Source organism: Athene noctua, chromosome Z, assembly GCF_965140245.1.
Source record: "Athene noctua chromosome Z, bAthNoc1.hap1.1, whole genome shotgun sequence".
Lineage (NCBI taxonomy): Eukaryota > Metazoa > Chordata > Aves > Strigiformes > Strigidae > Athene > Athene noctua.
Window position 1 is genome coordinate 46450145 of NC_134077.1, and position 20766 is coordinate 46470910.

Here is a 20766-nt window from a genome sequence, read left to right on the forward strand (position 1 = left end):
TCTTTTGCTGGAGAGAAGGGACACCTTTTCCAAAGGAATTTGCAGAGCCAGTGTTTCTAAGCCTGTCCAGCTGAGCAGCAAAAGTGACCAGAGAGACAGGCCCTTTTAAATATAAAGTTATATAAACAGGACCTTTTAAATATAAAGTTATTTACATTTCTGCTCTACTTAAGGGGCATTTTAGACCAGTGTAAGAGAGTCCTCATAAACCATATTTCCCTTAAATGTCCAAAAGCTGTAGTTTATGGGAAATAAAACTATTTTTTGTTTGTTTTTCTCACAGATGCCAAGATGAATGTCCAGTGGGAACTTACGGAGTGCAGTGTGCTGAGACCTGCAAGTGTATGAATAGGGGGAAATGTTACCATATTAGTGGTGCCTGTCTCTGTGAACCAGGATACACTGGAGAGCACTGTGAAACAAGGCTTTGCCCTGAGGGAATTTATGGTCTCAAGTGTGATAAAAAGTGTCCCTGCCACATACCCAATACCTGGAGGTAGGCTTTACACCCTTTGGCCTGTTTTTCTGTATAGAACATAGAAATCTGAATATAATCTAATAATAAATATTTCCTGATTTTTCTAGTACTTTCATGCAAACTGAAGAAGATAAAGACTTGTAGGGGTATTTGGTATTGTGTAACCTGAAAACACCAGCCCAAAAGAGATTCTGAATTTTAGTGCTCGCAACTATATTTGTTCTTAATGTTCACCACTGTATTTGGTTTCTGATCGTGAATTAAATGTTAAGATAAAGTGTGACCTTCCTCTGTATTTACCACATGAATAAATCATTATATTGTTCAGCATATACAGCAGTATACATCACACATCCCTCGCGTGTTCTGGTGTACTGTAGATGAGAACTGTATTGAGAAATAGGAAAATTTCTGAAGCCTTACCAATTGTAAATCTAGGTTTCAAAAATAGATTTTTTTTGTCATTTAAATGATTTTTCTAGAAAGCAAGTAAAATCTGATCCCTGGGAATCAAGTGAAAATAGATTCCAATTGGTTTACCTTTTACCATGTCCCCTTATTCAGGTGGTAATGAATCCTGGTTTTTTAGTTTTGTGTGTCTTTGTGGATTTTGCAGTGTTTCAGCATATTGTTATGAAAATCTAAAACTAGCTATTTGGAGATAAACTTTCAGATGTGAGGGAGGAATGTCAGATGTCAGTTGAGGCAAGCCAATGTATTTATAGAACAATTCTGGACAGCTTTCTCTTGTTACAAAACACAGTTCTTCTGATGAAATACTCTGGTCATTGTGCATTCACTTACGCATTCACTTACACTTAACTGCATTACTAATCACAGTACCTTAGGTAAGGTTTGTGAGCATAATCTAAATTTTTGCTGTTGAAAATAGCTGTGAAAGAAATTTGCAGAAAGTATTGACTGTTGAGTAGAATGCTGCTATATGTTGTATATAAGATGCACTTTTCCTTGTAGATAAAACAAAAGGCTTTAGTCAGAATTTAGCAGTGATGTTAAAGCACTCAAGCACATATATGGAAATACCTATTGTTAGGCCTCTGTGAAAAATTACTTTGTGGATTATCTGAGTTGTTCAACATAACTTCCATTGACAAACCGTGTGACAGCAAACGGAATTCTTTTCCCTTTCCATTCATATGCTTTTATAGTTGTCTGCTTGCACTTCTGTTTATGCCATTTACTTGAAATGTCTTTAGAAAAAATGCAGAGTTTTTGACATAAAATCAAGCAATTCATTCTTTGCGCAATGCATTCAAGAATAAATGGCACAATAATGCTGACCTATCTGTCTCTCAAATTATTCTAGTAGACCAAATACTATTGTATTATGAATTATGGCTTTCCTGAAAAATTTGTCTGCAGACTGTTGCGGCAGCCTTTTTTGACAGGAACGCATTACAGTGTATAGTATTTCTGATATTACAGGGATTACTTCTGATTCATGTTCAACACAGCTGTTGCTTCATTTATACTGCTGGAAGACAGCTTGTGGTCAAATCAGATCACAAATGTTCACATGTAAACAGCAGCATACGGCTGGTCTTTTTTTGAACGTTTTCCTCTCTGTATGACAAACTTTAACAGTCTCGTAGGTGTGGGAGCATATTTGCAAAGGCAGAAAGATCTGTGAGGAAAACAAAGATTTTCATGACTACAGAAGTATATTTTTCATATATAGGTTCCTTCCCCCTGGGTCAGAAGGTGATTAAGACCACCAAATAACAGAAATCAAAGAGCAGCTGAGTAGTGGCATAGAAGACAAAGCTCCCTGTGGACACTTTACGCTTTTGAAAATCTTTTGAGAATCCAGTTGTGTCTGGCTGTCTTCATCTATCACTAAATATCAGTCAGCCAGGAGACAACTTTTTAAGCACATCGGGGAATATCCTCATCCTTTACTTGCCTATCACAAGTACTGTTTGGGCTGCCTGTAGCCAAAGGATCTTCTTCATAGCCCTAACCCATTTAGCAGCAGTGTAACAACCAGTAATCCCAGGGCACAAAAAAGGGCATACATTTCCTTCTTCAAATACACTTCATGTGTCTGTAGGCCTAGGATTCTGTTAGGACTTACTGTATCCTAAAAACTTTTTTCATCTGGGTATGACCACTAGTTTAGATATCCTCAAAGAAGAGCTGTTGGACTTAGAGCCCTAGGTTATTTCTTATGCTTTTAGTATTCATAGAGATGGAAATGAACTAAAATTTGGTTAAAAAAATACTTAACACCAAAAAATACTGCTGTAAAAATATGTGTCCATAAGTTGCAGTATACAAGTATGCATCTAGCCATTTTCTTCAAATATTTAAAAATACAAAATCATTATGATACCCTAGAGTTCAAAAAGATATATGTATTTCTATTACTGTTTTGTGATTGAGGAAATTGCATCAAATTAGTTTTGGCAGTAATTCATAATTTGCATTTTGGGTAAGCTGATACACAGGGATTTTGTAAGTGCTGTTGCTTGATGGCACCTCCTGGAGATGAAAGGTGTTCTTAGTTGTATCAGCAGCCTTTATTAAATGCTTCAGAAGGGTTAGATATAGATACCCTTGTGACATTTTGTTCTTTTTGAGAGGCTCAGAGGACAGCAGTAGGTAACAACCCTCTTGTGCCAAGAGCTTTTTCACAAATGGCTCTCCCTATTGCATCTTTTGATATATATGAAAGGATTTGAGCCAGAGTGCAAATCAGACACAGACCTCTGTCATCTGTGACTAGATGACACTATCGATTTTTCCCTTCTTACTTGATAGCAAAAAAACCCCACCGTAGAGTGAGTGCTAGCTGGCTGAGACTAAGACCACATAAAACACGCTTCCTCAGAGTTTTATCTATAGTATGTCCAGTATGTACATCAGCAGTGCTGTGAGCTGGTATGAGTAGATCCATGTGTCCCTGCCATCCAGAGTTTATGGGCCTTGCAGAAAGTCTCATTCTGAAAATCCACTTTGCAGGAATGAGCAAAAAAGATCTGCCTTCATCAGCATTGTCACTTTGTTTTTTAGACTGGGTTTTGTCATGACTTTACTCAAGTGACACCTGATGATCATTCAGAAGATGTAAAAAGGGCAGACTAGCTGCGTATTAAGCTCAAAGGATGTTTGTTACAACCTGTGTTACAGCATACGCACTGGTTTCAGGTTGATCTCCAACCTAAATTTGAGATGTCCCTGTTTTGTTTTTTTTTCTTGTAAGCTCTTTCTGGTGATCTACCACTACTTCACACCTGTAGGTAAGATCATCTGGGGGTCATTGTGTATCACCAGTTAATTTGGTATAGTTCAGGCTGGAATTAGAGGTATATTCATGACGTGAGCTCTAATGGGGTTTCTTTTGCCTTGTGCTTTTCCTGAGATACATATATAGGGTTGAGTGGAATTTCATGCTGCGGTAAATGCTTAGTTCATATAGTCTGGGTGTATTTCTAAAGTCACGATTAGGGCATTTTGCAGTTTCGTATTTTTCTAACAGACTTGTATGTACATGTGCAAGAGATTTTGTGGAAATTTTATGTTGCATAGGGTGCTACAGAATTTAGTTGGGCATTGTAATAGTGAAGCACCTTTATAAATCACATGAAAAACATTAAGTTCATTTAAGTCCTTCAAATTGCTAACATCAACTGCCCACAAGTATTTTTTTTGTCTCTGTACAGAGTAGGGTTGTACTTCCAAAAAGTGTGAACAAAAGACCAGGAATAAAAGCGGATACTGGATACATCAACATCTCTTCATTTCCCTATCTTAATATATAAATCTTACTGCCAATTAAGATAACTGCATGAGAAACCATCAAAAAGCTTCAGAAGTGTTCCAGCTTCCTACGTCTCATTACAAATTGCAGAATAGTAATTTTGATGTCAATCAATATATGTGCAAGAATGCCTTAGTAACACTCACTGGGGGGCACAAAATATCAATGCGTCTGCTTCACACCCCTCTCTCTTGAAAGGGAAAAAAACCCCATTAACAAACAACACTGGGATTTATGTTTTCAAATGACAGTGGTACTAATTTTATGTTATAAATATATTCTAATTCATATCCTAATGACTGTTCAGTTGTGGATTGAAAATCTTTTCCTATTCCCTGCCCTGTATTCTTCCACTGATAAAAAACATGGTAATTGAGTCCAAAATGCCACTGGGTGCCTACAAGGTATTAGGAGTAGGGGACAAATCTGATTATCTTGCTGCATTATGTGTTTTTGTAATTCTGCATGTATTTTATATGGTAATAGTTCCATTTTATTTATTTCATGGCAGATACACTTATAACTGAACAAATAACCATGACTATTGACTATGAACACCATGACTTTTGAACCATTTCTGCACATATTGTTTAGTTGGAAGGACCTTTCCTCTCACTTTATTAAACCAGCTTAATACTGTCAAAGAGATTTTAGTATCTTTAAGACCCCCAAATTCTTATGATGTCAAAGTTTATGCAATAATATATAGAAAGCAGAATCCAACCTTTATAATTCATACTTTCCTTGATCAGCAGTATTTTGTCAGTTGGTTGTATTCAGCGATATGACTCTGAGTTTGACAAGAGTAGTCCTTGAGTCCAAGAGCAGTTGCAACTAAAATGGCATTCCCTTTTTATGTTGCAACTTTTTCAAAGAATATTGTTGTTACTTATAGCATCTAAAAGTGCAGTAGGAACTTTTTCAAACTTTCAAGCAGTCAGAAAAATAGTCAGTTTCAATAACACCCCCACACAAGGAGTCAGAAAATCTTGCAAAGTCAGGCTCTTGACATGAGTCATTTAACGCATCTAGACAAAGGCATTATTTTCCCAGCACACTTAAATGAACTTCACTTCAATCAGTGATGGACATGTATCTTTAAACAGTCTTCCCATTGTAAATATATGGGATTTAGATATTAAGGCTTTCCTTTGGTGAGAATTAAGCAAGTGCTTTGTCTGCCAGAGTGCTACAGAGTACCCCATTGTGTCCACTTTTTCAGCACATATATCTTTGAACAGCAGGTGATGTCCATTTGTTATCAGGCAACAGCTGTCTGACTGGCCTTTCAAGGAAACTGCTGTTCCAGGTAGGGACAGCTGGTCTGGTATGCCACCAGGTATGGCCAACACAGGCCAAAAGGTCACTACTCTGATGGTATATCTGACTTCTGCCCAATGCAAATGATTTTGTGTCGTTCCCAGAAAGATGCCAGTTATCCTCTTTTCAACCAAAGATTTAAAGAAAGGAGTGTGATTGCTACTCATTGGGTGCTGTGTTATTATTTTGTGTTGGATGCCACGCTATTTTACCAAAACACCGTATTTCTCAGACAATATGCTTCTGAGTTTGGGCAGTGCCATGAAAATGATGCTATTATATTTGGAGTGGAAACCTAACAGTACATTTTGGGGAATTTAATGGTTTCATCACCTTAATATTGGTAACCATGTGTATCTATTTTATGTTAAAAACTGTGTTTCAGATAGGTTTATTTTCAGCCAGCAACAGAAAAATGATACCTCTTCTTTTCTTTCCATGTCCTCCCAAAATGTCTATATGTTGTATGATGTTACATTCCTTATCTTAATTGGCATGCATTTATATATACATATAAAGAACCCTTTGCTTTGTGGTTTGGGAAGTAAAACCATCTCTAAGCATAGCATGCAAGATCCTTTACACAACCTATCTATAACAGCATTTTGTTCTCGGGGGGTGGGGGGTGGGTTGGGAATTGATGTCCCATTTAGTCCTGAATTATTTTGTCCTTTAATACCCTCCTGGCAGCTGTCACCCTATGTCTGGGGAATGCTCCTGCAAGCCCGGCTGGTCTGGACTCTACTGCAATGAGACATGTTCTCCGGGATTCTACGGCAAGTCATGTCAGCAGATCTGCAGCTGCCAAAATGGTGCTGACTGCGATAGTGTGACTGGAAAATGCACCTGTGCCCCTGGATTTAAGGTAAATAAGTCTCACTTTCACAGTCCATTTTCAACTCCACTGCCTTTAGTTAAGTGCCAAATTCTTCAAGATGACAGAGAGTCCTTTCTCTTCCACAGTAAAAGAGATGTAAGCAAATTTTGGTACCACTGGATGTATTATAAGATAAGAATCTGAAAAGGCAAAATTTGTGATTGGTTCTCAGTACTGAAATTAAGTCATTTTAATAAAGGTTAGTTGCTTTATAAGACATTATAAGAATAAGGGTGGGCTGTTGAGGTGTGGGTGTAAGGGAGGAATGATAGGTTTCAGTCATTATCTTGTTGCACCAATTCCTCATGCTCCATCCAGAAAAACTCTGGAAAAGGCCTTTGTTTTTACAGTTCAGGACAGATTATTCTGCAGCTTTTACACATGTTTTCTGGTACCTGTGTATTGGATGCTAATCTAACATAGAAAACATTTTACAGCATGACTGGTCTTCTAAGAATAATAACTGTGAAAGCTTCAGCCAAATTAATTCCTAAAAATATTTTCATACCCACGTTATTTTCCATTAAACTGCTGTCTTACTGTGTTTTGGTTTCAAAGAGGGCTCTATATTAGTGAAAATACTGTCTCTCCCTTAAATTCAGGATAACTTAGTGACGGCCTAAGACAGTCATGGGCTGTATGTTTTCTGGCTTTTGTAGCACCTGAGTCAGTCCAGATTATTTATTAGTTATGTTGTCTGAAGCTCCTCAAATATTTTTTAGATTCTATTTTTGTATTAATTCAGGGTGCTGCTTGTGGTACCCCTTGTCTTCCGGGGACATACGGAGTAAACTGTTCGTCTGTGTGCAACTGCAAAAATGAAGCTATCTGTTCACCAGTAGATGGTTCTTGTGCCTGCAAAGCAGGTAAGTGTCTCTTCTGTAATTTCTTGCTGTAAGTGAAATGAAAGCGTTTTTGAAGTGGAGAAGCATAATAAAAAGCAGAGCACCTTAAAGGCTGTATTGCTTGAGACTATGTTTCTGCTGCTCTGGAAGGTGAAAACTAGGAAAACATCTGCTTGGAGAAGGATGCGTGAACCTTGTGTTCATGTTTCCTCAACAGAGTTTGAGAAAACGGTGGCTGGGTGAATTACTAGTGTTTACCTTGAGATGGGCCACCACTTGTCTCTTGTGGCAGTGCTGTGGTCTGCTAAGGAGAACTACTGATATGCCATTTATCCGATGTCAGCCTTCCTAGTCCTACTTAGCCCTTTTTCCCCTCAGACTGGCTGAGCACCACCTCTGGCTGCCACCCTTGCCCCTCTCAGCACCACAGAGACACAGCCTTCTTCCTGACAGTTTAGAATTGATCTTGGTATTTACTATCAATTTTTTCTATTCCAATGATCTTTTCCTCAGCAATTCTCTGACAAAACCTTGACTAAAACCCTTCCAAACTGTGCGCTCTACTGGTCCCTGCTTCCACAAGAAACTTTCTGAAGCTCACAGTATTAGTGTGAGTGGATTCATGCTCCTCGACCACTGTGCCTGGCTCTCTCCTTCCAACAGAAATTTTGATGGTCAGTGTATCTTTACAGAAAACTGTATGTGCCTGCCCACCTCTCCATCTCCCAGTAGCATATGCCTTTGGCTGGAACAGAGATATCTCAGACATCCTCCAGCACTGATTCTGCAGAGATCTTTTCCCATATAAAGGTCTACAGGTCCATGTGGGTTCCTGTTCAACCCAAAATACGCTACTATACTCCACTTAAAGATCCACTCTTGCTATACACCTGTTCTCTTTTTCAATTCTGCTGTGAGGAAGGATTTAAAGTCCAGCATCCCTCAGCTGTGATGCTGGATTTCTGGGAAGAGAAAGGCAGGCTGTTGAACGCTCCCAGGCAAATCCTGTGCCCAGCCTACATTGCAGACTCCCCCATCTAAAAATGTTTTTCTAAAAATACACAAAAGTTGAGAATGGGGGACAAGTGTTAGAGTTACCTAGACCAATAGCAACTAAATTTGTCAGGAACTGATACAATTAAACTGGTCATGTAGCAAATGTGGAGAGTTTCCAGCTCCTAGTCTTGCCACAGACGGTGGAGCTGATTTAACTCTGCTGAAGTAGCTAAGTAGCTACTGCTAAGTAGCTAGGTTTTGAGGAGAAAAACTGTTTCTTGAGCCATGCATAATCCTATCTTATTGTGCATCATGCAGTTTTATTCATACTGTCATGAAAAAGGGCAACAAATGGTGAAATTAAACTAAACTTGTCTCATAAATTAAGGAAATCTATAAATCCTGGAAAGACACCTGAGAGAAAGTGTCTTAATTTTCTAGCTAGTACAGTATAGCTTTTTTTTCCTAAATGACCCCTACATTCGAGGTTATCAATCCAGGGCACGAGGTAACTTCATTTCAATACATGTGTTTTGCACAGTCTATTGATTAGGCTCAGTGCAAAATTATTTTTCCCTTTGCTTACTGTAAACAAGATACAGAATTAGAAACTTGGCTTATGTCATTGCTGATGATAACATATGACTGGGTCATGCTGTTTTTCTTGTATCCAATAGATGTTCACATTTTTAAAAAATCTATTTACTTTTCTATCCATCCAGTGTGCAGTCTGCAAATCATTGCTCTCAGGCATAATCAGTGCTGAATGCTGCATTTCAGAATAATTTTCCATTACATTCTGTTTTGTATTTGGAGAGAAGTACAGAAATCATCTAAAAGGTCTTGTGTGTATCCTTGGAGAAATGCAACTTATGCACTACTTTTATGTTTTCTCTTTTTTTTGTGTCTAAGATTTTTGTTAAAACCATATTGCAGAACTGTCTGTATTGAACACTGGTGGAGGAATTATGAAAGCAGCAGCTTAAGTCTAGAGAAAACATTTCTAATTTTTTTCAAGCTATGCCTTAAAACTTTCAGTACAATCTAGTGTTTCTCAGTGAAATTTCAAGGTGTGTCTCTGTTTTCATTTCAGATCTCCCATCAAAAACTTTTGTATGATGGCATCCATCTGAAAATGTGTGCTGGGCCCAGATGTTACAAGGTGCCCTTGAGCACCTTTGTTCAAACCTGGGCAAGTTCTCAGCTGAAACTGCTGATACTAGCCTTCTTTTAATGTTACCCTGGTATCACACCTCTTTGAGAGATGCCACATGGTAGGCAGAGGGAAACATGCCTAATTAATTTGTCACTTTAATTCTTATTTTTGATAGGTTGGCATGGTGTAGATTGCTCAGTAAATTGTCCCAGTGGTACCTGGGGACTTGGCTGTAACTTAACTTGCCAGTGTCTTAACGGAGGGGCTTGCAATGCTCTGGATGGAACCTGTACCTGTGCCCCGGGCTGGAGAGGAGAAAAATGTGAACTCCCTTGCCAGGTAGTTTAATAATTTCACTGAATTTTGTGCTGTAGGATAATGCTGGTCAGGGGGACATGTGTCATTCTTCTGAATTCATGGGGATAAATCCCTAAGGAGCACTGCACCTGGTAGCCCATATACAACTGAGTTCAAGACCAGGGATGTGCACTAACAGTTCTGGAAAAATTCTCCTGTGCAGCACAAAAAAAGTACACAAAAAGTAACTACAGAAAATGAAGATGCACATATTTTCTGCTTTCCCACTTTAAAACTGGACCACAAACTTTTCACCAGCTCCTTTAGAATTTGTTGAAAAACACAGAATGAAATTTTTCACTGTGGATAGCATTTGATGCTATCCAAACTGCTTCTGTTAAACTTATTTAAGTGAAAATGAGGAGAGAAAAGATGTACCAAAAATATATTCCACATCAGACAATATGATTCTAATTAAATTTTATCTGTGGTACAGTATGAATGAAGAACGAACTTTCCTCCTCAGTCAGACAGGAGAACTCTTGACTCTTACTGCCTGGTCCCATGACAGGCTTTTGCTTTTCTGTTGGGGGTCTGACTTCCCCTATCTCCGAGACTTTGAGAAAGGCAAAGTAAGAAATCATTGTGTTGACAAAGGCATGCTTCTCATCAGTTCTGTTCCACTTTGTAATCCGTAGTTTGGGGGAGCTATAAAAATATATAATTCCAAAATTTTTTAAATGGTAAAATTCAAAACTGATTTGTTTTATTACATTTGGTTTTATTATGTTTGGTTTCAATTACCTTTCATACAAAAAAAAAAAAAAATTAATGAAAAAATGGTTTTTCCAGAGTCCATCTTTTCCAATGATGGATTTCAATTTTCTGGGACATTTTTAACAAAATTCATTTTTTTAATAAACAACTCTCTGCTCAACTTTTCTGCTCCACTTTCCTTTCTTCGCTATTGCAATACTATCTACATATCAGGTTGATGGTTTAATGCAACTGTAAAGAATCACCTGAACCGAGACAGAAAGGGGGCCGAATTGCTTTCCCAATACAGGTCCTGGAGTAGGAGCTCAGTTGTAAGGGAAATTAGAGAGACAGTACAAGAAAGCTTTCATTGCAGCTTCTGATAGTGTAGGTTACTGTGTTCTGAATCACTGTCTCCAGCTCCGTTTTTCAAGAGAATGTAATTAATTCTTTGTCTCCCCTCTGCAGTGAAAGAATTAAAATGTAGGATGCTAAAATGTTCCAAAAGCCAGAAGCATTTTATATTAAGGAAGCAGATTATGGATTCAGGGGAGATATGTGGTTGCTCTTTGAGGCAGAACTGACCGGAACTTGTTCTTTTCTAATTCTCAGTTGTCATCATCTCTGGGTTGTTTTTTTTTGTTGCCACAGGACGGCACTTATGGTATGGATTGCGCTGAGCGCTGTGACTGCAGCCATGCAGATGGTTGTCATCCCACCACAGGTTACTGTCGCTGTCTACCAGGATGGTCAGGTACAAAACAGACTGTCATGAAGGACAGTGAAGAGTTTTTGCTATGGTGGGACTTGGTCTTGCCTTTTGGTTTTGTGGGTAGAGGAGGAATATGTGGGTTTGGAAGGAGAAAAGGGCCAGTTCTGTGGCTGCTGTGTCTCCTCTGTGATTCACAGGTGTGGAAACTTCGTTGAGCATGGGATTTGCAGAAAGCTGGGAATAGAAGGGGAAATTTTAAAATGAGAGTGCCTTCACAGTATGATTCTTTATGAAAGTGGTGAATAACTGTAGATATTCAAAGCTTTGCTGGCAGCTTTGGTAGGTAAAGCGTCACATCCAGGAACTCAGAAGGCTTTTCTCAAGCAGCAGAAAAGAGGATAAATTGTGCAGAAGTTGTGCTGCCATTTGAGTTTCTTGAAGTTTTGGAAAAATTACGTATGTCTGCATACTTTGTTCTATACAAAAATTGTTGCACTTTTTTCACAATGTCTCTCCAGCACTTTTATCGTGGTTTTAAGAACTATATATATTTAATTATTCATAAAATTTGTGTTTGATGCTGTTGTTGCACTCTTTTGTTTGTGGAAAGCAAGATTTTTTTAAAAGATGATGAAACTATGGAGAAGGGCAAGCTATCATGAAATGTTCCCTTTATCTCTAGGAGGTAGTCTTAGTTCTCATGTAGATTTCTAAGCTGTAAGTGTTGGGAAGAAAGTCTTCCATCTTCAGTAAGGATTAACTGACACTTTAAGTTTGCCCCTCATGCAGTATTCTGGACTTTGTGTCTCACTGTGATACAGTCGTGTTGCAAGGGTCAGATTTCATATCACCCACCAGTATAGACTCCTTCCATTTAGTAGTGCGAAGTCAACATGAAAAACACACCTTAAATGAACAAAACATGTTTCTGCTGTAAAAAAAAAAAAAAAAAAAAAAGGTTTTTTTTGTGATTTCAGATATAACGTAGTATTATTTATTATCTACTCAGTCATTTGTAAGTTACTATTTTTTCTAATTGACTTGCAGGTTCATGATACGTCTTCTTTTTTTTCTGGTGTTTCCAAACATAGTAGGTGAAGGTGAGAAATCTGCAACAAGTCATTTACTTGACTGGTTTAGCAAATCATTGTGCTCACAAATTAAAGTAGAGCTTATGACTTCCTCAGATAGAGTCTTTACTGAGTTTTTTCCCAAACTGATTTTTATATGCTTTTTTTTCCCCTAGCTCTGTAGATGGATCACAGGCATTTTGTTCAAAGTACATAATATTCTGTGTCTGCAGTTCAGGTTGGTTAGTTGCAGCTGATTACAGGTTATCTGGTGCTTTTTCTACTTTCTGTTCAGGTGAACGTGACTTTTATACTTACAGGGTAGGAAGTGGAAATCTGTAGGGGTTACAGATGTGGGCAGGAAGGGCTCCTGATTGCTTTGGAAGACCGGACCTATTTAATATTTGTGCAATTTGTCTGTGTATCAGGTTTCTGCCTTTGGGAAGGCCTGTCTCACTGTTGGGTATCCCAGTTGACAACAGTGTAAAAGAAAGGCTTCCAGAGCCAGCGCTCACCTCACTGAGCCAGGAGTTTGTTGGTTTTATTCTCTTCCCACAAGCTGCAGTGTGACTTACCATCAACCACTCAGATTCCTCTGGGAAATGACTACCACAGGAGTGCAAAAATAATAAAAGTTATTTGAATGACTTTTGAAAAAATACTGTTAGCATTAGGCCATCTGTTTTGTGAGACACTACTTCAGTTTTGTGTTTATTTTATGTTAATGGCCTTTGACTCTTCAGGTAGTTTTAGGGAATTTTGTGTATGTGTGGTGAGGGGGGGAAATTTCAGGGAATTGCGTGTGTGTATGTGTGGTCTGTGTGTTTGGACACTTTCTCAAACTTGTATTTAGATCTGCTCAAAATATAATCTCTTAAATTAATAAATGTACTACACAAAAAATACCCACATTAAAAATATGTGAACAATGCAGCAACCTGGTGTAGGGAGTTAGCAAGTTCCAGATGTAGTGCTCAAAATATGAGTTTTCTAAAACATAGATAAATCATCAGAGACCAAAAGAATGTTAATGAATGAATCCAGATTAAAATAAGTAGTTTCAAAAGGCCATATTACAAATCCAGCAACTCTTTATAACAGGTTGTAAAAATTACCTAGTCATATAACTAACCTGGAGTGTGGCAAAGCTTCAAGCACAGCACAAACCTTGACTGGTATTGAATAGGATATTTTTGCCTTTAGTGAAATCTTACTTTGTCTTCATATTTAGAAAACAAAAATATTTCACTAGAAAGAAGCTTCATGTGTGATTATAGATAAAATTGTGTATCCATCCCTGGAGGATGTTATCACAACAGAGTGTGTTAACAGACTAGTTTCAACATGTTGGTGATGTCTAGACACACAGTATGACATAAATGGCATAGTTTGCTTTATACTCCGTGTCTGGAAGAATCCTCCTCCCACACTTCACATGTCAGAGCAATACCCATAAAGAATCTGGTGGTTGTGTAGATACTTATATTTAGAATGATTTAAAAAAAAAAAAGGAGAGAATACTTTAGAAACAGGTTCTTAAATAGCTGTCCTGTAATGTTACATTGCAGAGATAGCATTAGGTGGTAGGATTAAGAAGAGAGGTTGTATACATATTTGTGTGCTTAATGGGTGGAGGAGCAGATGGAAGATTTGTGAAAATATAGGAAGGTACTCAAACACAACAAGTTATGTTAGAACAGCTTTGATTTTTTGTTAAAGTAACCATCAGACTTAATAGTTTTTGGTGGTTAATATTACCCACAAAAAAACCCCAAAAACCAAACCCACAAAAAAAACCCCAAGGGGAGAAACTGATTTTGGATCAGTCTAATGTTTATCTAACCCAAATAAATGGTTTAGTTGTTTAAAAACCGTTGGGAGGGTAGTGTTAAAAAATTAAAACATTTGAAGAAGCTTAAAAATATGAACTTGTGAGTCTTTTTTATTTTCCAACACGAATAAATTGATGAATCCAAGCTGAACTTCCCCAAATGTTTTGATGCCACCAAAATGAGACAAAGTTTATGAAAAAATATTTTAAACATAGTGTTTTTCTCAGCCTGGTGAACAGAGCAGTTGTCTACACTTTCCGTAGGGAATTTCATCAGAGGGAATAGTTTATATAACTTTGCAGAAATAAATGAAGGGTGGAAGATTTTTCCTTTACTGAATGACACAGTTGTACCATAATGCTGGGGAAAAGGAAACATGCTGCTTGGGGAAGGAGGAGTTCACTGGCGTGGTATGGGGCATGCTCCCTTGGGTAGTGAGAGAGCTCCAAGCTGCTGAAGTGAGCACAAGTACTACTGTCGTGTAGGGCAGCCTAGCCAACATGCTCTCCTTTACTTTATTCTCAAGATACAGCTGTAGCTGAGCATTGGGTCAACAATAAGATGCTGTATGTTTCACTTTTTAAAGTAGTTTTTCCTTTATTTTTGAACATGCCCAATATGTCATCTTTTGCTTCTTAGGTCCTAGTTACGAACGAAAGTGTTAAGTGCAGTTATTGACTATTGAATTGTCATGAAGACTCAAGAAACTATTAAATTTGGTTTTAATTAGATTCTGTTTTAATTCAGGATTTCTGTTTTTAATTTAGGTTCTGTTGCCTAGGAGGATACTTAGATTTTTCACCAGACAAGTGGCTTTGTTTATAGGACTCCTGTTAGAAATCCTACCGTCTTTGTAGTTTACACCAAGTGCTCCCTATACAGCTGTTTAGTTCTGATTAGAAAAGCAAGAGTTAAAGGTAATGTTTTTTTCCTGGCAATCTGACCATTCCATCACGTTCCAGGAGCCACATGACAGGATGGCACAAATGAGAAATATCCTCCCACACAGAGGACGATGTTTGCCCTGAATGCTCTCGTCCCTTGAAATTTTCACTGTATCTTATAAATAACTTTTTTTCATTTGGAGGGAATGCAACAGCTAGACAGAGGAAGAGTAAGAACCATTAAAATAGAAAGCAGAAGAAAGGTGAAGAAAATGTCACACTCCCCCATTAGGTTATGATAAGTAATTGTCCTAATAGTTTATACCAAAACTTTAAGTTAACTTCCATCAAAGAGCTACCTCTACCTCTTCTCTCAATGACCACAGTCCAGCAAGCACCATTGTAACTGTTCATTTCATGCCTTAATCTTATCTGTTCTGCAAGCAGGTGTCAAAATACAGTTTTTCCAAATCATCTCAAACTGAGATTTCACATTAAAGCATTGTGAAAAGGGAAAAGGTTTTTCTCCAAACAATTTACTACTGTATTACAGTAATGTGGGTGTTACTGATAACACATTACTGTTCTGCTTTCTTGGGTGCAGTTTTGCTGGACCTTTCTGTTTTTGAAGAAATGTCATGTCATACTGCTATGAGATTAGTTATTTTAAAAATCAGTTTAAAGGTTATGCAGTGACAGGGATTATGAAATACCACTAGTCTGCTATCTGTACCAAAACAATAGTGTTGGTTTATGGAAAAGACAGATGCAGTAATATCAGCCTACATTTTACCAGCGTGCACAGTATTCATCCATATGCTACAGCAGATAGGGGGTTGGTGACTTTTTGCTGTGCCGGGCACCTGCTGATGCTAGTCAGATTGCCCGTCACCAGATGTGTTGTTTCTGTGAGGAAGTGCTGTGTCTTTCCATGTGCCTCTGATGTTATTTCTAAGAGGCACATTTGTTGCTGAGTTGTAACAGGGAGGACTGTCAACTGACACCTGCCCCACTGATGCAAATAACCATGTCCCCTGGGAAGCACAAACTAGAACTCTTCCTTGCTCCTTAGCTTTTAATGTGTGTGCGCATTTTTTTCCCCTCCTACATAGTAGAAAAAAGACATAAAAGAGTACTGTCCTGGGTCTCCCTCACGTTAAGACTGAGAAACAAGCTGCTGCTGGAACGGCGTGCATGGTGCTGGTACCCTGATGCACCCAAGCAGAGAACCTCTTGCAAGAGCATGGGCATCTCTCTACCTTGGCTGATTACCCCAGGGCTCCTAAAGCACAAGGTCCCAGTGTCATGAATATTCAGTGTGCTGCAAAATGAAATCATATGTGGGCACTGTGTCATGATAAACACCGAATTTACTATCCAAACTTAGGGAGATGGATTCTCCAGTAAGAGGTTTAGCCTATGTTACATCTGATAACTGTCTGTCTCTCTATTGCCTGTGCATTGTGGTGCATCTTTATGTGGAAGAAATACCACTCTTTTAGAAGAAGAATTTTAAATCAGTAGATTAAGTACATTTATCTTCTGCCTATCAAGAAGCTTAGTAAAGGAGAAGTAGTATTTTCTTGTGGCTGCCTAAAATGTGGTAGATGAAAAGAAGAGCGCTACTGGAGTAGATAACAATATGCAGCAATAGTATGGCCTTCAGAAAGATACAGGGGATGATATCTCCAAAGTGATTCTTCCACTAAAATTTGCAGATGCTGATGTTTGAACTCCAATATAGCACTTTTTTTGTCGACAAGCTTTTGTAGCTGGCTTCCTACCAAAACTGATGGGCACAAACTTGCTTGCTGCCCGAGTGAAGAAGCAGCAGTCTGAACTTCTAGAGAAAAATCTTTGATTGTTTCATTAGTTCCTTAATTTGAGACACTTTCATTGGTGGTCTTTCTGTCTTCAGCTAGGGAGCAAGGTGCTTCTTTTCCCTCAAAGACAGTGCGGGTACTTCTAAGTAGTGCCTATGAAGTTTTTCAGCTCTTCCCTGTGCATTATCTCCCCTTTCTTTGGGCTGTTCATCCATCATTTGACAGAGAAGTAAGGAAGCCATTCTCATCATCAAAATCTCAGCTTCCTTGAAGTGACCTAGTGTTTGTTTCTATCAAATATGAAGGGTGAGATCTTGGAACATAATGGAAATATCATTAGTTTTAATGACATCAAGATTTCCCCAAGTTTTGAGGGCTTGATCCTAGGCTGCAGTATATCAAATCTAGCTCTGACATTTGGGAAGTACACCACCATACAAATAGTTTTTAATTCTGGGAGACTATACTGGAAAGTTCCATGTATTGTGAAGATAAATTGTATAGCAAATACACAATTTGTCCAATAATAAATTTGCCTGGGAAGATCATAAGAAATGATTGTGGATTTTTCTCCCCCCTAAATGCTAAAACAAATTAGCTCTCCGTTGCTCTGACTTGGATGGATCATTGGGTCTCAACTTAAAAAGATAGCACAGGCTGTATGTAAACACTCTGCTAGCATGGACAGAAACACTGGTATCCCTAAAGACTTACTTCATTCATGCAATTACAAATGCAGGGGGAATGCTGATTTAGATGGGAGGCCCCCAGCATAAAGCACTGGGCATCAAATGCATGAGCATTTCTTCAGAGCAGCCTAGCTGAAGTTTTATCATGACCATTCAGCTATTGCCTAGCAACTTGTGAAGGCCATCAAAGAGCTCTTTGTCCAGACCTCTGGCAAAAAGATTTCCTCAAAGATACCCTTATCAGTATCAAAATCAACATGAAAACTTACCAAAATCAAATTTATTGCATAAGAGATTAACACGCACTTGAAATCGTGGCAATTGTAAGTTAGCACACTGTTGATACCATTGTTGTAAAAGCTGAGTCTAATCTTGCTTTGCAAGTTCTAATAATTTCTTTTTCCTCACTGATTTCTAGCTTTTCTACAAAAGCTTATCTTTCTTTTCTGAAATTTTATATAAAGTATCACAGTGTAGAAAATTATGGTTTTGCTTTTTAAGCCTTTTAATATTTCTAACGTATTCTTTCTCAAAAGTACACATATTTGATTTTTAGAGCTCTAAGATGTGAAACTCAGTTTCTCATTTTTAAATGCCTTGTGAATTTCTCCAGCTAACAGTGAGCGAGTGAGATTTAAAAGTGGGGATGCAATAAATCACTAGATGGAGTATTTCTGCTTTCGTACATTCATTCTTGACAAACTCAAGAGTGAAATTGATTTTGCATGTGATCAATAGTGAATATAATAAAATTCTTTTATAGTGAAACAGAAGTAATACTCAGCACTCTTCCAGTATGCTAGATTGTCATAATTATTATTCAGTGATATTTAGGATACACTGTTTCTTTGCTAGGTAGAGGAATACCATTCTTCACCTGACTGCTTCCTCATAAGGGGTGAAAGTGGGAATGAAAAGGTGATTTTTTCAGTTTCCCTAATGCATAATTTTTCCTGCTGTGTACTGGAGGAACTTTTTCATTTTTAATGGTAGTTACTGGCTCTTTTAAGTATTGTGGCTATATGCAGTATGGAGCCCATGGTCTTTTCTATCCCAGTGTGCCCAGTATCACCCTTTGACACCATGCTGTCATAAAGCACCCTCTGTGCACAGATCAAGACGATATAATTGAGCCTGGTGTTATTGTATGTCACTGGTCTACATAATCTCAGATAATGCACTATGGTAACTCTTGGCAACCTCTGACTTGATAATAGTGACCATTGTATACTGAACACCACTGAAACCCATTAAGACTCTGTGAAAAATGTCTTTTCTGTAGCAGGGTTCACTGAGCGAAGCTATGTATGATATGACAGATAACACTCACGTGAACAGAATGCCAGGCTCAGTTCTGAAATGCTCTGCGTGTGTCTGCTTGTGCTTTCACAGACTTATAAACCCAAGTTCTCTAATTTGGAAACCTCAAGCAGAACAGCCTTACCCATCTGAAATAAGTGGTCTGGTTTCTAAAAAAAAAAGCCGTGATCTCATCCCACTCATGTGCATCAACATCTCTCAAAATCAAAACACTCTCTGTTATCTATTTATCCACAAATAGGGTGCTAATGAAAAAGTTGACCCAGGCTACTGGGAAGCAAGTCTGCACTGCCTCTCAAATGTAGATGAAGACAGGAGGATGACATTGCCCACGCAGGCAAAAATGAAAAAGTAATGATCTAAGAAGCCTTTCCTTTTTTAAAAATCAATTTATTTTAGGTCATTATTGACCAGTAATCATTGTACAATTAGGGTTTTTAGGTGGGCTACTGCTGGTTAGCATCTGGATTCTGAAGGGCAGGTGTTTTCTTTCTTGCTGGCGTTAGTTGGTGCAATCTGTTGAGCCACGTATTCGATTATTTAATCTGTTGATTGTCTTGCAGAGAAACAAACAATTTGAGAGTCTGGAATTTCACCTTTCCTCTAATTAGAGTTAGTCTTTGGATATAGGCAGCTTTAGAAGGCACGTGCTGCGGGGGTTGAGGAATCACCTCAGAGTCTGGTCTGTCAGTAAACAGTGTAATGATTTTTCAGTATTACAGACAGTAGGTTTTGCTCTTCAACGTTAAAAGACTTTTTTTTTTTTTTGTCACATGCGAAACTTTTGTTTTTTTAGGACTCTGGCAGCCAGTGAACCTGTGACATATTTTGCTGGAAATACTTCCAAAGCAAGACATGCTTGTTGTTGGATTCCGTCCATTTTTCTCTTATTGAAGGGCTCCATTCAGTAGAGGCACTACAATAATACTTAATTGTTAATGCAAAGTACTGTAGACACAATACGGTCTGAGTTCCACAGTGGTGCCTGCTGGCATTTAACATGCAGCATGCTTTTTAAAAGCAGATAGTGGAAAAAACAAACAGGAAAGTTACATTAAATGTTGCTGCATTGCAAAGAAAAAACCATCCCATAATTGGATGATTATAATTAGTGGTTTGCATTATGATTTATGTATAGGGGTTCTGGTTGTGGCCATTTTATAATCAATTTTATGCCAAAAATGGTTAGACAAAGCACTGACTGACCAGCATCCTTAACACTGTTGCAGCTAAGCATTTTGGAATGTTCACATGGTGTGTTTAGAAACCCTTTGTGTGCGCTATATTTTTCCATTTGGTATGAGGCTGAGCAGTAATCAGCTCAGTACTAATGAGAAATCATTCTGTGTCCTGCACCCCATATTTACACAAAATTATGTCAGACCTTAAGAATTTTTACATTCAGAAGGAAAAGTTTCTGCAAATACCTTTTGTCATGCATTTCTCTAACACAAAATTTGAAAATAAGCTTTTGCTGTTTTGAAACAGTCATTATGGAGGAAGCAAAAGTCGTTATTTTGCTGCATTTGAATGACTTTGTACTTTTGATTTTCTTTATTGATACCAGTGGTGAAAGTGAAAGGAACAAAAGACCTTATTTTTATATGTATAAAGGTCTTCGAAAATTATGGAACTCTTTACGTTCTTGAGAGGTTTGTATTTATCTTTGTAGACCTTCAAGTATTGGCAGCCAAGAAGCCTGGGGGCAGCATCCCACGGAGCTCTGGTGTGTTCCATGTAAATCTGCAGAAGTGCCCCCTTGTTGCAGAACTCGGGATCAGCCCTTATGTACATCTTGGCAGAACTGGAATAGAAAAGAAATTCACTCTTCTTGGGGAAGGCAGGAGCAGAGATGCAAGTTTAACTTGTTCTGTTTTCCTGTTGTTGGTGATATTTTCATAAACAGGTTTTGTGAGCTGTGTTTTAGTAA

The 20766-nt window shown here is 38.2% G+C and overlaps 1 protein-coding gene across 1 annotated transcript in view; it reads left to right on the top strand.

Annotated features, from left to right (window-relative positions):
* MEGF10 (multiple EGF like domains 10) overlaps window positions 1-20766 on the top strand; it is a 106005-nt gene that overhangs the window by 62260 nt on the left and 22979 nt on the right. The window contains exons 9-13 of the mRNA XM_074932252.1: window positions 284-496; window positions 6270-6444; window positions 7202-7322; window positions 9629-9792; window positions 11158-11260. Coding sequence (XP_074788353.1) covers window positions 284-496; window positions 6270-6444; window positions 7202-7322; window positions 9629-9792; window positions 11158-11260 — 776 coding nt within the window. The remainder of the gene's footprint in view (window positions 1-283; window positions 497-6269; window positions 6445-7201; window positions 7323-9628; window positions 9793-11157; window positions 11261-20766) is intronic.